The sequence below is a fragment of the Lepidochelys olivacea genome, assembly GCF_965140295.1.
Source record: "Lepidochelys olivacea isolate rLepOli2 genome assembly, chromosome: 16".
Lineage (NCBI taxonomy): Eukaryota > Metazoa > Chordata > Testudines > Cheloniidae > Lepidochelys > Lepidochelys olivacea.
In genome coordinates, this window is record NC_140426.1 from 14898261 (window position 1) to 14915921 (window position 17661).

The window sequence follows — 17661 nt, forward strand, 5'->3', positions numbered from 1 at the left end:
CAAAGGTTGTGGGTTCGAGTCCCACCAGAGTCGCATTTTGCACCCTCCCAAAGTAATCGTGGGCAAGCGCGGCTGCTGGAGGGTAACAGCGGGTCGCCGAATCGGTTCGTCTTTGTAGGACGTCAGTTTCCGACCCCCGCGCTTTGCTGTGGCATTTTTAAACATCAGTTAGGTACTTGGAAGGTCGGTGTCGCTACGAAACCGGTGTATTTTTGAAGGATCTTACTAGAAATCCAGGGGACCACTTATGAAGCTTTACCTCGAAATGTGTTTTAATTTTGGCCAATGTTATTTTAAAACTCCCCGGCTTTGTGGTGAAGTATTTTTAGCTGGTTAGTTGTGAAGTTATTTTTAAATTGGTTCTTTTTTAGGAATTGGTTCTTTTTTAGGACGCTGTTTAAAACACACAAAACCTGATTAAACAGGGAAACATCAAAATTACTCTGATATTTTTCCTTCAAAGGCTGTTTGGTTTTGTTTCTTTGATGTTATTTCAAGGGCAAGATTTGTTAGGGGAAGAAAGGGTTAGGAGTAAAAAATATAGGTTTTTAACCCCATTGAAACGATCCTTTGTTTAAATCAGTTTATTTTGAGGATGTTTTTTAAGGCCCAGGTCCTGCAAACACTTAAGCATGTGGGTAACTTCAGTCAAAAGAGTAGCCCCACACCTAAATGTCAAAGTTATTCAGCTGCTAAAGCTCCAGCCCTGCACCTAGGTGAAGTGCTGAGCTGGCATAGAGACTATTAACAATGAATTGCAGAATTGAGTGCAGGATCAGGGACTAAAATGTTATTTTAGTGGCAGATGGGGGGGGGTTGCATATTCTTACTTTCATCTGCCCCTGACATTTCTCCATACTCAGAGGAGATTACAAGTTTGATTTAAAACCCATTGAAGAAAATAGGAGTCTTTCCCCTGAGTGTTTCAGAGTAACAGCCGTGTTAGTCTGTATTCGCAAAAAGAAAAGGAGGACTTGTGGCACCTTAGAGACTAACCAATTTATTAGAGCATAAGCTTTCATGAGCTACAGCTCACTTCCTCAGATGCATATCGTGGAAACTGCAGCAGGCTTTATATATACACAGAGAATATGAAACAATACCTCCTCCCACTCCACTGTCCTGCTGGTAATAGCTTATCTAAAGTGATCATCAGGTGGGCCATTTCCAGCACAAATCCAGGTTTTCTCACCCTCCACCCCCCACACAAATTCACTCTCCTGCTGGTGATAGCCCATCCAAAGTGACAACTCTTTACACAATGTGCATGACAATCAAGTTGGGCTATTTCCTGCACAAATCCAGGTTTTCTCACATCCCCCCCACCCCCATACACACACAAACTCACTCTCCTGCTGGTAATAGCTCATCCAAACTGACCACTCTCCAAGTTTAAATCCAAGTTAAACCAGAACATCTGTGTGGGGGGGGGGGGGGTAGGAAAAAACAAGAGGAAATAGGCTACCTTGCATAATGACTTAGCCACTACCAGTCCCTATTTAAGCCTAAATTAATAGTATCCAATTTGCAAATGAATTCCAATTCAGCAGTTTCTCACTGGAGTCTGGATTTGAAGTTTTTTTGTTTTAAGATAGCGACCTTCATGTCTGTGATTGTGTGACCAGAGAGATTGAAGTGTTCTCCGACTGGTTTATGAATGTTTTAATTCTTGACATCTGATTTGTGTCCATTTATTCTTTTACGTAGAGACTGTCCAGTTTGACCAATGTACATGGCAGAGGGGCATTGCTGGCACATGATGGCATATATCACATTGGTGGATGTGCAGGTGAACGAGCCTCTGATAGTGTGGCTGATGTTATTAGGCCCTGTGATGGTGTCCCCTGAATAGATATGTGGGCACAATTGGCAACGGGCTTTGTTGCAAGGATAAGTTCCTGGGTTAGTGGTTCTGTTGTGTGGTATGTGGTTGTTGGTGAGTATTTGCTTCAGGTTACGGGGCTGTCTGTAGGCAAGGACTGGCCTGTCTCCCAAGATTTGTGAGAGTGTTGGGTCATCCTTTAGGATAGGTTGTAGATCCTTAATAATGCGTTGGAGGGGTTTTAGTTGGGGGCTGAAGGTGACAGCTAGTGGCGTTCTGTTATTTTCTTTGTTAGGCCTGTCCTGTAGTAGGTAACTTCTGGGAACTCTTCTGGCTCTATCAATCTGTTTCTTTACTTCTGCAGGTGGGTATTGTAGTTGTAAGAAAGCTTGACAGAGATCTTGTAGGTGTTTGTCTCTGTCTGAGGGGTTGGAGCAAATGCGGTTGTATCGCAGAGCTTGGCTGTAGACGATGGATCGTGTGGTGTGGTCAGGGTGAAAGCTGGAAGCATGCAGGTAGGAATAGCGGTCAGTAGGTTTCCGGTATAGGGTGGTGTTTATGTGACCATTGTTTATTAGCACTGTAGTGTCCAGGAAGTGGATCTCTTGTGTGGACTGGACCAGGCTGAGGTTGGTGGTGGGATGGAAATTGTTGAAATCATGGTGGAATTCCTCAAGGGCTTCTTTTCCATGGGTCCAGATGATGAAGATGTCATCAATATAGCGCAAGTAGAGTAGGGGCTTTAGGGGACGAGAGCTGAGGAAGCGTTGTTCTAAATCAGCCATAAAAATGTTGGCATACTGTGGGGCCATGCGGGTACCCATAGCAGTGCCGCTGATCTGAAGGTATACATTGTCCCCAAATGTGAAGTAGTTATGGGTAAGGACAAAGTCACAAAGTTCAGCCACCAGGTTAGCCGTGACATTATCGGGGATAGTGTTCTTGACGGCTTGTAGTCCATCTTTGTGTGGAATGTTGGTGTAGAGGGCTTCTACATCCATAGTGGCCAGGATGGTGTTATCAGGAAGATCACCGATGGATTGAAGTTTCCTCAGGAAGTCAGTGGTGTCTCGAAGGTAGCTGGGAGTGCTGAGTGTATTGGATTTTTAAGCCAGTCCCTAGATCCCTTTGAGGCTAATCTGAAGATACTCCATGGCTGAAAATTAATTTTAATCAAGGGGACATTTTTTTTTTTTTACCCTACAAGGGTTTCTGAAACCATCCACACACTGCTAAATAAAATAAAACCCAATACCTTGGACTGAAATGTAGCAACTTTGAGCCAAGACACAATATTTCTAACATATTGATGGCCAAGTTATGAATCCCTGAAAACACCAATTTATGGTTAAATGATGCGCAATAATAATGTAACAAACCTAGGCTGGCTCGACCAAAAGTTCACCCAGTTCATCAGGGAGCAGCACAAACACACAAGAGCAGCAGACTCATTAATGTCAGTATTGAGCTAACTCCCTGTCTAGGAATCTGCCCTTATTGTTTCAGTTGTGAACCTTTTGAATGGTGGGAGGAATACTTCAGGACATCTCTATTTTCCCTGACTTTATCGGCACACATTGATCTTAAAGGGTCTGTGTCCATTTTCCTTCCAGCCAAGGAGTGATTTTTTTCTATCCTTCATTATAATGGGCATATCACTTCACTGATCTCTGCCTCACTTTCCCCATCTGTAAAATGAGAATAATGATACTGACCTCCTTTGTAAAGTGTTGCAATCTACTGATGAAAAGTGCTATATAAAAGTTAGGTATTTATTATTATTATTATAGAGGCACTAACACACTTCCAGTTAAAGTTGTATTGAAAAATGCATTTAAAGTGTGGATTATGGGTCCGATCCAACTCCTGTTCAACTCAAATGAAAGACTCTCATCAATCACAATAGAAGCGGGGTTAGGCCTTTATTTTCATGGATGTATAGATGTATAGAAAAACATTCAATATTTCCAAACTCATCCCACTTACTGATGGGCCCCAGGTTAAGTTCTTGTGAAAGTTGTGGGGCAGCTGTAAATGTGAAATTTAATATTATGATTGAACTTTTATATTGCAGTAGCACCTAAAGACCAAACAGCTCAGGGTCTTATGGTGCTTGCTGCTGTAGAAACAGGGTAAATATCAGGCCCTGTCCCAAAGAGCTGACAATCTATCAGACTCCTTCCTGAAAGTCAGCACCAGTTTTATAGCATTTCTTTGTGTTCTTCTAGATTAATACTGTAAAAATTCAGACACCTCAAAAGGTAACCCATTGATAGAGACAGACCTTAGGCCAAATTCTCTTTTCACTTACACCAGTTTTACACTGTAACTTATCTGGGGCTTCTCCTGATTTACACCAATAGGAAAGGAGAATCCTGATTCTACATGTACTTTGATTACAAGTGAGTTTATTGAACTGTCATTTATGAAAGATGCAGTGGTTATGTCATAACATTTAACAAAGAACCTTAAGCTCAGGATTTCCTATGGAGTTCAGAAATATAGCCCTAACTCTGTTAACGCAGTTTTGTTTGTATAGATAATAGATATACACACCCTCCATGTAGGGCAGTGAGATCCATGCAGAGCTATGTGATAAATGGACTTACCATGTCTCTTGACAGGTACCAAGCGGATAACAGGGCTCTCACTTTAGAGCTTATGATCAAGGCTAGGGCCACAAGATTATACCAGTTGAGACCCAGATCGGGGCCTGGCCATTAGAACTGGAGCACTTTTGGGGGACTTCACAGAAGCAGGGACGGGCTCAGCCTTTCCACTGATTTGGGAAGCAGCTCCAGTGTGACATTTGACACAGTTTTAGAAGTGAGTGAAACCGCAAAGGGAGGGATCAAGGGAAGAGGTTTGGAAGGAGGGTGAAGAGTGGAGGAAGAGGAGAGGCAGGGCTGGAGTTACAGAGTCCTCTGTAGATGAAGAGATGACACTTCCCCCACAGGCCCTGTGGGAAGGTACACGTACCCGGCCAGACCCCTCCAGTCTAGCTCCCCCCACCCCAATGACTCTTTGAAGTGCATTCCCTCCCACACACAGCTCCCCAAGCAGGACAGGAGAGTTGCACTCCCTGCTCAGCCTGTCCGTGCACATTCTGGGCTCTGGGCCATCTTCTCATTCCCCTGTTCTAACTTCCTCTGCAGAATAGACCCACCAGCCCCTCTGCTATTTCCTGGCATGAGAACAGAAGTGGGGAGGGTGAGAGGCTGGGCTAGGCCAAGCTCGCTGCAAGCGTTGTCTTCCCTTGCCCCTTCCGACCCCTCCAGCCTCTCTGAGAAACACCTGACCATGAGTCAGCGGCCGGGGACAGCCTAGTTTCCAAAAGGAAAAGGGAGCCAGAGCTGCAGTCAGTGCCATGATTCAAGTAGCAGGAAGGCTCGGGCAGTGCTCCAGGAAAGCGGGATGCATTTTGGAGGGACAGAGATGAGAGGAGGAGGTTGCAATACACAAGAGGGAGCATGAAGAGAACAGACTGTGGCCTCAGAAGGGACAAGTGCCAGGTGCAGGTGTTTACGAGCCTCCCCAGGCCGCTGGAGGGAGTTGGACAAGTCTGTCTGGCTCTCACCACTGGTAGCTGAGCACTGCAGCAAAGACCGTGAGACTGTGAGCAAGACCTCACAACCGCCTGCAGTGGCTTCCAGACACCGTTCACAGAACAGGAAGCCTTAGACCACAGTGCACTGGTCTTCTGTGCAGAAGGTACACGTACCTCAGTGCTCTGAGAACGTGTGGGGAGGCGGATGCTGTGCTGGGTCTGTCGCTGGAGGGACACGTCCAATGTTTTTGGAAGCTCTTTGCATCCCATTGTGGAAAGCCAAAACGCTGTCTGCATGGTGTGTGCTCTGTGCGGAGGGAGTGCGGTCTAATGGGTAGGGCATGGGGGCTGGAAATCTAGACTCCCAGGTGCTAGCCCTGGCTCTGCTTCTAATCCACTGGGGGACCTTAGCAAAGTCACTTGTCCTCTTTGTCACCCAGTTCCCCACTGGTAAATTGGGGATGATAAGATCCGTCTCTCAGAGGGTTGTGAAGATTAAACTGATGTTTGCAAAGGCACCCTGTACTCCATAGGCACTGTGTCCCGTCCCACCTGTGGCAAAGTACTACAAATGCAGGGAGAAGCGATTAATCCCAACAACTGGCTGTGAACACTGGCTGAAAAGAGCTGATGCAGGACCAAACCCCAGGTTATCAACAGTCTGCAGTGTGTATGCTGGCGACAAGGTCTGGCTCCCAATTGCACCAATGCTGCCCTATCAGAGAGCAGGTAATTCTGCCAGCACAGCCACTATGGAAGATGCACATACAAAGCCTGCTTTGTGTCTGCATTCCACTTGGGGGACATGTTGCACACACACACACTGGTGACCTGTTTCTGGCTGCAGCAAACGTACAAAGAACAGACCCCTCCAAAGGATGAGGTTACATGTCAGATCGTCTGATCTGTATGCTGGGGGGAGACAAATCTGCAAGTGTCACCAGGGATTTTATTCATGAACAAGGACCGTCAGCCTCAAAACGCCACATTAAAATACATCCTGCTTTGGTGCGTCCCAGCCCAGCAACAAGAACTATTCAATCTGGGCTTTGTTATTTGCCTTATAAGTATAGAACCCAACTTAGTTACACCGCACAGAAATCAGTTTATAAACACTGACCCAGCACAAACAGCATGTGGAATCTGAGAGTTCCACTCCCTGTGGGATTCATCACCTCATTCTCACTCACTCTGTTCTGCAGATATACAGCCTCACGGCCCTGGAGTGCACAGAGAGCTAGTTCACTGTTTAAAACAAAGATAAAATCATGTGGAATTAGTGGGGACCGAAATCTTCTCTCCTTGGAGCAGGCAGAGACTGGACAGGGTCGGTAAGTGCTTCCCCCCGGCGAGCCTGTCACTGTGCCTCTATTGTAAAGTGGAAGGGACGCAGTTGGGGACGAGAGGGGAACTCCGGGCCCGTGGCCCATTCAATCCTTGGCCTGTCTGCTGAGACAGTCAGCGAGGGGGATGCCAGTGGTGTACTTTGTTTTAAATTGTATGCAGCAATTGACACACTGTGGCACACGTGCCCTCCCAACTCAGTGGGGTTTGGTTTCACTGTGACTGAACAAGAGCCTAACTCCTTCCCAGCTGCCAAGGCAGGTATGCGACTGATCGATCGAGCTGTACTAGAGATACGAAATACATTCCTACATCTACCATCAGTGCAAGCCGGTACAACTGGGGGCAGAGCAGAGCACTAGTGCTGATCAGCTGCCACTTTGTCATAGGCAATGAGTCTGTCCAGGCGCTGTTTGGTAAATCAACTGGCTTTAACTGGGGTAGAATGATCCCCGAGGGCAGTGCTACTCAAAGTGGTGGTCCGCAGACTGGTGCTGGTCTGCGAGCCATCGGCGGTCGGTCTGCGCGCATATTGGGAAAAAAAATTGCCAGTCCCCCACCCATCAGATAGCTTGAGAAGCGCTGCCCTTGGGAATTAAGTCTCACAGCTCCCCAGTGGGGTAGGTATTCAGCTAGGGAAAGTTATAGCAATCAGAAGCCAAAAGTTACTAGATAGGTCCAGAGCTACTTTCACCCAGCTCTGCTTCCCCTTTTCCCCACTCCAGTATTACAGGATAACTGAATGCAGACCACAGGGCCCTACCATGGGGTCTTGTGAAGAAACGCAGCACATGGATACTCCATGGCCCAGCCTCTATTGGGATCTAGCTGGCACACTGCATGGTGGAACTTAGCTCCATGGGCCATATCTCTACGCTGAGGACTAAGACAGCCACAGGGTTCAAATTCACCTTTGGTGTGAGAAAGTGCAAATTCACTGACATCAGCAGAGCTGCAGCGGCTTACAACAGCAATGAATCTGGCCCTAGGTGCAGCCCTTATATTCTTGGCAACCCAGCATCTCATTTGGGCAGACTGATGCCCTCCACTGCTGTAGGAGAATTCCCAGGAGGAGTCTCGAACCTGCAAAGGGTTTAGTCATTGCTCCTCATGCATGGTGCCCAGTGAGGCTCCACCCCGTCGGTGTGAAGCCCAGTATGCCCCCCGACCCCCACAGACTTTCACACTCAAATAGCAGGGGGATGTAAGATTCCAATCTCCTCCCTCAGAGACTCCACCGTCTGCTCCCAGCGGTTCTCGTAGTAGAAATTCAGGACACAGCTGGCATTGCGGCCACTCTGAACAGCCCAGGGAATGAGCTCCATGGTCAGGATCTGCAGCTTCCTGCAATAAAGGTATGGAAATGGTTTTACTTTCTTCCCTGGGAACACAATCCAATAGCCAAACATATTACTGTACACAGCAGCACACAAGACTACTATACACTCTATCTGAGGGCCTTAAAGCACTTTAGCAGTATTAACTGACCCCCACCATGAGCAGGTCAAGCTCATTCTCCCCATTTAATTTATGAAGCAGTTATGGTCCAGAGAGGGGAAGTGTCTTACCCACGATCACACACTGAGTCAGTGACAGATCCAGAACAAGACCCACATCTCCCGACTGTCTCACGCTTGAACCACAAAACGATGCTGCTTCCCAGAAGCCAGTATGTGGGGTGCCTAGAGACAGCCCCAGGAAGAATCCCCAGGCCTCTGGGCTGAGTGGTGCCACTCATTGCTGTGATCCATTTTCTGAGTACATAATAATGTAATAACACTTCCATAGCACAGAGACTGGCAAATCTTGTTATCCCATTTTACAGTGGGGGAGATGGGCAGCCAGAGAAGAGAAGTGCTAAGGACGCACTGCGAAGTCAGAGGTGGACATGGGAATAGATCCCACAAGGCCTGACTCTTAGTCTTTTGCTTTAACTACTAGATAAAACAATGCTTTCTGTTGCATGAAGACATTTCACTGGGTAGTGTTGGTAGGAACAGTGGTTCCAGACTGGAGGCCCTATTAGGATTCATGGCATAAATCAGACCTAGACAAGCAGGTTAATTCCCTTTAGGGATGTTGGACAGGTGCCATGAGACCTTTAATATTCTTGGGTGGGATAATCTCCTTCCACACCAAGCCCTCTTTGCCTATAAATATCTACGGAACATGAGTCCCCTCTGTCATGCCCACCTGCTACCATTTTATCTGGGATCTTGAAGACACACGTTATGGGAAAGAAAACCTCTCATTAATCAGACTTTTAAACTGGGCATAGGGTCTACAGAAGCCTGCAGGCTGATCAACCTACCGGGCATTGAGACGAACTGGGCCAAACACCGCTCCCAGAATGCACATGGGCAGGCCAGTCTGAATGGCTTCGAACCACTTCACCACAACCTCCCCTGGAAGAAAGCCAGAGAAGACCCAGGAGAATGAGAGCTCCCTATCTAGACACATGTCAAAAACAAAGTAATTGAGTCATTTTATTTTTCACCCTCTTCTTCCTAGTGAATTTTTTCCTCAGCTGCCTGTCTGGGCCACCATTCAGAGTGTACTAAGATTGTATGCGTTTCCTCTGGGCTCTAGAAATAATCAGACCCTAGCTTCCCAGGTAGGGTGACCAGATGTCCGATATTATCGACTCTGTCTTATATAGGCAATTATACTACCCCTCCCCCCACCATGTGTCCCAATTTTTCACACTTGCTATTTGGTCACCCTATTTCTAGCTAAGGAGGGGCCTCCTCCTATTGGCATTCGGTGATGGCATGGAGAACCACTGTCAACAGCTCAGTGCGCCGCTCTGGATATGATGCAGGAATGGCTGGGTTTGGCTCTGTGACACCTGTGGAGATGCTCTACAATAATTTATGAATATTGTGTGTTGACCTGGTTATGGGGTTGGTTATCGTACAAATAGATTGGTTTAGTTTAATGGGATGGAATGCTGGGAAACACAAACAGGAAGGAAAAAGAACGGCACCAAAGTAAGCAACTTTCCAGCACTGGAGGGTTGTTAAGGGACAGTGGGTGAGGCTGTCTAGGGGGCTACCGGAGCGGGGTGGTAAGCCATTAGGTAAGAGGAGGTGTATGCAGCCTGTCGGTTTACAATCCTTTTTCTTTAAATGCTTTGGTCCTATTGTTAAATAAACAACCCCCTGATTTAGAAGGCCATCTGATCACTCTATTCACCATTGGTCACAGACTCCCACACAGGTGTCTGATCCCTGTCAGACCTGCTCAACAAGAATGGTTGTTCCACAAGGTGCTGTAGCCCAGAGCCTGATTGGGAGAATGGCAGATTTCCACCCTGGGACAGGTAAAGGCATGAGGCTGACACCTGTGGGGTACCCTTAGAGCAGTGGTTCTCATCCTAGTTATAGTTGTATGTCACCTGGGCCGCAGGTTGAGAACCACAGTGCCCCCCCAAACCCCGACCCAGATCCCTATGCCCAACGCCTCCCGCCCAGAGACCCCTCCACAGAGTGGGGCCAGGAGCAGAGCCCAGGGCTGGGTGACAGGGACACTGGACCCCCAACCAGCGAGCTGACAGCCCCGACCCTGGAACCCTGGATCCCGTGGGGCCAGGCGGGGAGCCCCAACCCAAGATCCCGCTAGGCCAACCGGGCAATAGCTCTGACCCAGACCCCGCTGCACAGCTGGGCCACAGCTGTGTGCTAATTGGGCCGCATGCATCCCGCAGGCTGAGAACCACTGCCTTAGAGAGACCAGAAAGGGGACAGAGGTGCGGCTGGCCCTGTAACTGTAACATGCACAATGGATCAGATTCTCAACTGGAGTCAACGGGTTTGAGAATCTGGCTCTCTGTTTTCACTCTGACAGTTTGTGTATAGTCAGTTTTGCTGTTTTCCTTGTATAATCCGGTAGAAGCTGATCCAAAGCCCATTAGAATCAATAGAAAGGCTGCTACTGACTTCAGTGGATACTGGATCAAGTCCTTAGTTAAACTGACTTGTTTGTGAGGATCTCGCACCCAGCCTATGGGAAAAGGGAAGGAAAACTTGACTGTAAAAGGACAAAAACTGATCAGGGAACTCAGGGGCTTAAAATCACTATTCCAAGTGGCCCTCTAATTTACACTGTAAACCCAGGGTAGTAAGTATCTGGCCTGCTCGATGTTTTTCTGCTGCCCACTTGGCATATTTAGATTCTCCAGAATCTAAGATTTCTTTCCTTTTTTTTGGTAAAGCATGTTCCTATGTGAAGAAAGCCTTCAAAATGTGACCGGAGTGCAACCACTGCTCTGTTCTAATGCCCCAGTCCATGGCCCATAATTAAACTACACCATCTGGCCCTCTCCACAGAATGAGCATGACACTGCTGATGCAAATATCCTTGCTCTTTTCAGACAATGCTGCAAATGGGAGTTTTGCTCTTGACTTCAACGGGAGCAGAATCAGGACCCTAAGCTCTCAAGCCAACTTAACTTATTCTGAGGCACTGCAGAAGGATGAGAGCACGCCAGGCCATGCGCTGGTGTGAGACAGACGCACCCGTTGAAGGTAATCAAATAAATAAGCACCCATACTGCAGACCTAACATTCAGGTCCTATACAACAGGTAAAAAGTTCAACCTAAAAACGAAGGCTCTGATTTTCAAAGATGTCTAAGGGAGTTAGCTGCCGAAATCACATCATCATAGGTATTACTGTATTGTTGTCAGGCTGTTCAGGAACACTGAGCTACTTGCACAGGTTTGTTATTGTAGGGTTGCTCGGGATCCCTGAGCTGCTGGCATTCAAGCATATCAGAATATTAATAATACCTAGCTCTTTTATAGCACTTTTCATCGGTAGATCTCAAAGCACTTTGCAAAGGCGGTTACAATCACTATCCCCATTAAACAGATGGGGAAACTGAGACACAGAGCTGTGAAGTGACTTGCCCAAGGTCACTCAGAAGGTTGGTGGCAGAGCCAGGAACAGACCCCAGGTCTCCTGAATCCCAATCCAGTGCTCTATTTAACAGCAAGATTCGCAGCTTGGTAATCTCCATAATGTGACAAAAATAGATGGGGCTGGAAGGGTGGAGTAGGTCAAATGTCAAGCCTCTCAGCAGGCACCATGTCGTCTTAAAATAAACATCCAAACACTGGGAAGCCCAGGCTCCTGCAGGGTCCTAAAGGCTTGTTCAGCTAACGGCAGGTCAGCAATTTCAGCCTGCCTCTTGCTATTAAGTTTATTCAGAAGACTAGACAGAGCTGATCTGCAGATAAGAGCTCAACTAAAAGAACTTTTCTCCTCCCATTCCCTTCTCGTGAATCCAGCCCACAATTGCTCAAAGCTCGTTTTGGCTTACGAAACTGTCCACTCATGCAGTCGTTTTCCCTGCACTGCAGGTTTCATCATCGGCCCTTCAGGGCAATGCCCACCCAACCTCTTCCTATTCAGCAATGCCAGTGACTCAGTGAGCATCTCTCTCATGTAGGTGAAGGGTGATTGTTCCTGGAGGCTGAGGTTCTCTTTTTACCCACAGAGCAGATGGAATGCTGACAGCAGCAAAGCAAATGTGCCCCACGCCCTGCCCCATCAGTGGCCTCCAGCCCCAACCTGAAGGAGTTCAGCCTCCATGGCTCATTCAGTCCTTGGCCTCTCTGATAAGGCAGCCGACAAGGTGGCCACGCTGCAGGGACAGGTTTTGTGATGTGGACATCTGGCCACTGGCAGCCTAGCTGAGACCTCCCCAATTCATTTCACACAGCTGCATGCTAGACGGTAATGACTCTCGGTCGCACCCAGTCTGGACTCACCAAGCATGTTGGTGGGCATGCCGAGGAGAGTATGCATCAGGTCATGGACTTCACGGTACCGCTGGATCACATAGGCCAGCTCCTCATCATCAACAAACTTGACCGGCATCCTGGTGTCCGGAGAAACCCTCTGCAAAATCAGAGCATCCCAGGTTCAGCCCCTGCTACCTGCCAGGAATTCATGTTTCACAATGATTCTTTAATAATAATAACCCTAGCTCTTACATATCACTGTTCATCAGATCTTAAGGCATTTTGCAAAGGAGGTCAGAATCATTATCTCCATTTTATAGAAAGGGAAACTGAGGCACAGAGCAGTGAAGTGACTTGTCCCAGATCACCCAGCAGGCCACTGGCAGAGCCAGGAACAGAACCCAGGTGTCCTGAGTCCAAGTCTAGTACTCTATCCACTAGGCCCATTTAATTTCACTGGAGGCTCTCTTTAGGCTCCCCTGTCTGCTTTCTCCCTGTACTCCCAGATGGCTCAGACCCCCCTCTGGAGCCCATTCACGCTCTTCTCACCAGACAGATCAGCTAACGCCATCCACAGCTCCCAAACGCCCTGCTGCCTCCCAAGGGCTGCTAGGTCTGATACTCACATTACTGTCCAAAAACCGGACATATTCTCGGCCAAACGTTCCATCCGACAGACCCCGGAGCCCAGTCACGTCCAGGGTGGAGAGCCGGATCCGAGGCCGCTCTCTGCAAATAAAAAACAGAGTGGCTGAGTCAACCCACGAAACACAGCAACACCCAAGGGAAGCTGAGAAAACCAGGGCCAGCTGCCCAGACAGCTGTATTGCTGGAATTCACATCCTTGGCACGAGGGTTTTGCTGATGCCTTTCCCCATTGGCTCTTAAAGTCGGGCACAAACACTTTCTTGCCTATTATTTCACACCAGTGGGAATCAGGGCACAGAGAACTTAACGGGGACATAGCAGCAGTAAAGCTGTTATCTCACATTTCTGCAGCACCACTCATCTCTGAGGATGCCAAATTCTCTATGCACAGCACCTCTGAAATGCAGCCACCTCTAAGGCAACAGAGACAGGTACATAGCACCGTGCACACCAGTGGAGGCAGGGAGGGGTAAATTTCGCCAAAGGGCTTCACAGCAAAAGTACCATGGCTTCACGAAGCAAGCAGCACTTCAGTGGAGGGAAAAGTCTGTCCCAAAGGCAGACTGAATGCCCCCTCCTGCGGAGCTGTTGGTGCTTCAATAGCTTCAGGACCTATCACAGAGCACAGCTGGGAACAAGACCCACAGACAGAAGGCACCTTTTTCCGGGATGTTTCTGATTTTCAGTAAAGAAATTTAACGGAGGAGCCAATTCAAAGCACTGAAAGGCCAATAACATACTACCTTTGGTTCCGGGCTGAAACTCCCCATGTACACAGGCTAGACCTAGGCACTCTTAAGTCCTCCAGATAAGGATTAAGGGGGATTTAAGTTGTGCCTTGGACTTACCCTGCCTGTGCATCTGACGATTCTGTTTCTCTTGGTTGACACTAAGCTGCACTTCCTGTCTCATGCACTATTATTATGTAGTATTTCATTGCAGTAGCACCCTGAGGCCCTATCAGGGTCAGAGCTGCAACGTATCAGGCGCGCTACAAACACAGAGCAAAAGGCAGCTTCTGCCCCGAAGAATTTACAGTGTCATTAAGACAATACATGAGAAGTAGGTGTAACGAGCATACAGAAGATACAGAAAAAGGAGGACAAAGGAAACAGCAAGAAGAATGTGCACTTGCACAGACCCCGTACCAGCTGGCAGTTTCCTGTAGGGATCACAGCAGAAGTGTGTCTTAAGGAGGGATCAGAAGGACAGGATTAGTGTCTTTCCAAACCAGCGTGGGGAAGGGGTTTTGAGTGTAGGAAGTGGCATGGAACAAAGTGAACAGGTTGTTGTGGGAGAAGCGGACAAACCGGTGATGGAGGCTGCAGTCGTTGGCGGGCTGATGCAATGAGATCCAGCAGCAGGCACACGGGGTGGAAGTTGCCATCGCCCTCATGAACTGCTGTGGGGGGAGCTCACATACACACAGTTTCCCACATCTTGAAAGAGCACATTCACCAGTAACAGCAGCAGCAAGGCTGAAACCGAAGAGGAAGTGGGCAGGCCTGCACACCTGAAGGAGGAGCGTGCCTAAGTAGGTTTACTGCTGTTCTTGGACTTGCCAAAAAGACCATTCTAAACATCAGCAGGGGAGCAGAAAATCTCTTGGGAATTAAACAATAATCCTCCTGTCCCTGTAAGTACAATGATTCCAGAGGCCTCCCCGTGTAGACATGAGCCTGTACTATGTGCCCAGAAGCGTGCGGTATAGATACAATTGCTCCAGCCAGAGAGCTGCCTCATAAGCTTGTCTCCTTCCCTGCCACAGGCCATGCAAGATGGACAATAACGCACTGTAGGATCTGATAACCTTCAGGGTCGTGCCTCATTTTATCCCTCAGGCTCCGCAGGGCCGAAGAGCCAGTTGTCTCACCAAGGACTGCCACCATATCTGAAAAAAAAAAGGGGGGGGGGAAGAGAGAATGGATGGGAAACTGATTGACAATAAAAGAGCAACAGACAAACAGCGGTTCTGGTTAAGAATGAAAATCCTGAGGACACAAGATAGGGCTAATACATTTTAGGTACTTATGTGGCCTTCAACACTGCAATATCTGAGCACCTCCAAGTCATTAATGCACTTCTGTATGGTAGAGAAGACCTATTATCCCCATTTCACACATGGAGAACTGAGGCATAGAGAGACTATGTGACTTGCTGGGGTCACTCAGGAAGTCTGTGGTGAAGCACCCTAACCACTAGACCATCCTCCAACCTCTGGGGTTTAAATTGCCATGCAACTAGTCACAAGTGCTGCACAGAGAGGGTTCTGAAGATCAGGAGTGAGGTGTGGTGGCAGAGCTATGTATGGGGCCTGGGACTGGAACAACAGGGAGTATTGCAGATTGGGAGTGAGGTTAGCAGAACGGGGAGGCTTGGAATAATAAGGAATGAGATGCTTTAGCAGAGATGTACAGGAGAATCTCTCTCACTAACTGTCTGCATTAACAGCTTCTCTACGTGCCAGCCTCAATCTTTCAGTTTCTTAAATACAAATTCTTTCCCACAATGCAGAGATGAGGAAATAAAAGAATTAAAATCCCCAGGGAAACTCCCAACAGAACACAGATCTGGCTCCTAGGTGGGAGAGAAATACAGTCGGTATGAATGCAGAGACCACAGCTGGACAAAAGCTGCAAGATTCAGCTTACCATGCCGGTAGGGGTTGTAGAGAGCCATAAATGCTGAGCCAGCAGACAGCAGTGCTTTCTGCAGAGGGCTGGTGGGGATGTGCCCTGGGTACAGCTGGTAATACGTCTCTTCATCCACATGCTCCTCTGGAGTCACTGTCAGGTCAGTGTGGGGCAGTTGATACCCCCTACCTGCAAAACACAGCCACACCAGGGCAGTGAGTTAACCAGAAAATACAGCTCAATTCAAAGACTCAGACAGTGTGTATCTGCCAATTTGGCTTCCTTTGTCCTTTTCCTGACACAGTCTGTACGCAAGGCCCGTTGGTGATCGGAGGTAACTACATGTCACAGGTTTCAGAGTAGCAGCCGTGTTAGTCTGTATTCGCAAAAAGAAAAGGAGGACGTGTGGCAACTTAGAGACATGTCACTGGCGTCTATAGTATCACCATAGCCCACGCGTTGCAACTATGCTCCATTATAAGCCCATACGCTTGGGTGTTCTAGCCAAGTGGGAGCTGTGGCTAGGACCTCTCTGGCTTGAACCATAAAGCTAATGCATGGTCCCTGTTACTGTTTGGATAACCAGGAACACACTTAATATAAGAACAAAAAACAAGACACCGCAACAAAAACAGAAAGACAGAATACCAGAGGTGCAGTGGGACAAAGTAGCATAGCAAAGGATGTGGCCGGGATTGCTGTGCCTTTGCAAAACCGGGAGAACTAGGAAGCAGAAGACACCGCCAATCAGGCGACAGGTGCACTGCTGGGGAGCAGCACTGGCGCAACAGGGGGTGCTGTAATTCAGGACTCAGGGACATCGGCAGAGTAGGTGGGGTGCAGACAGGCCTGCAATGGTAAGGGGGAGGGGGGGGCTGCACACCAGGTCTGAGGTGCACTGGCAGAGCTGGGAGGGGGCCCAGGACTGGGATAGCAGGGGGCGCACCAGGTCGGGGACGCTGCCAGCGCCTCATTTCCCATGAGCCCTAAAACGGAGCCGGATTCGCTTCTCCGTCCCACCGACACGGAGTCTCGCCGGCCGGCCGCCCCGCGTCCCGGACCCACCAGCCCCGCATGCGGCCCCCCGGCTCGGCGCAGCCACTTGCCTGCGGAGGCCGGCGAACCTAGGGCGAGGTGCCGCAGGCCGCGCAGCGAGCCCGGAGCCCGCCGCAGCCAGCCCCCCATGCGCGCCCGGCCCAGCGCAGCCAGCGCATCGGCAGCACCCGCTGAGGGGCGACTAGGCCAGAACTCGGCCCCCCCGCCGTCCCGCGCCGCAGCCCCGGTGCATCATGGGCCGGGGCGGGATCCAGCCCCGTTGCTAGCCGGCGGGTCCCTCGCCGGGCCCGGGCGGCGCAGCAAGTCCCACCGGCTGCCCCGGGGCGGGACAGGGCCGCCGAGCGGCGGGGGCCGGGGCTGGCGAGACGGGGAGCGCCGGGGGCCGGCCGCTCAGCGGCTGGCCATGGGGCAGGGGCAGGCTGCTGATGAAATCCGGGCGCGGGTGGCGTCCCTCGCCAGGTCTCCTGCCGGGGCAGGGCTGAGGGGCGTGGGCCGGGGTGAGGCTTCTTCCCCCCGCCATCCTGCCACCGGAGGCGGGGACCCTGGCGATCCCCGCCTGTGCCATCCCGCAGCAGGAGTGGGTCGGGGGAATACGGGGCTCCCCAAGGAACAGACTCCCCCCCCCCCAGGGCCCAAGTCGTCACTTCTGTAGCTGCTGCCCAAAGCGTGGTCCTGGCCTGAGATCTCACCTGCTAATGCGTGGCACATCTTGGCTACTGTACCCAGCGAGGATCAGAGCAGCCTCCCCTTCCCGAGATCTCCCCGGAACGGGGGCGCCTCCTAGCGCTTGCTCCGGGGGGGGAGCGCTTTCATCAACGCACCCAGTTGGCGGAAGCGCATGGCGGGGCCCACTGGGGGAGCGGAG

At 49.6% G+C, this 17661-nt stretch overlaps 1 protein-coding gene across 4 annotated transcripts; it reads right to left on the reverse strand.

Annotated features, from left to right (window-relative positions):
• Positions 1-6301: 6301 nt before the first annotated feature.
• Positions 6302-17572, reverse strand: COQ4 (coenzyme Q4). Of its 4 annotated transcripts, none has more exons than XM_084649735.1 (7): positions 17486-17572; positions 15759-15929; positions 14902-14998; positions 13086-13188; positions 12487-12616; positions 9025-9118; positions 6302-8057 (listed from the first exon to the last, which is right to left on the reverse strand). In XM_084649735.1, exons 1-7 carry the CDS (start codon positions 17502-17504, stop codon positions 7901-7903), a joined length of 771 nt encoding a protein of 256 aa, XP_084505861.1. In that variant the 5' UTR covers positions 17505-17572; the 3' UTR covers positions 6302-7900. The 4 variants fall into 4 exon arrangements, with proteins under 4 accessions (XP_084505861.1, XP_084505859.1, XP_084505858.1 ...); XM_084649733.1 differs by lacking the exon at positions 17486-17572 and adding an exon at positions 16847-17474 and having other exon boundaries at positions 14932-14998; XM_084649732.1 differs by lacking the exon at positions 17486-17572 and adding an exon at positions 16847-17473.
• Positions 17573-17661: the final 89 nt, after the last annotated feature.

Coding starts and splice junctions, on each gene's coding strand:
- COQ4 (XM_084649732.1), bottom strand. CDS start 16,925: ATGGGGGGCTGGCTGCGGCGGGCTCCGGGCTCGCTGCGCGGCCTGCGG. Junction 15,930..16,846: donor AGGTTCGCCGGCCTCCGCAG/GCAAGTGGCTGC, acceptor TGTGTTTTGCAG/GTAGGGGGTATCAACTGCCC. Junction 12,617..13,085: donor TCCGGTTTTTGGACAGTAAT/GTGAGTATCAGA, acceptor CTGATTTTGCAG/AGGGTTTCTCCGGACACCAG.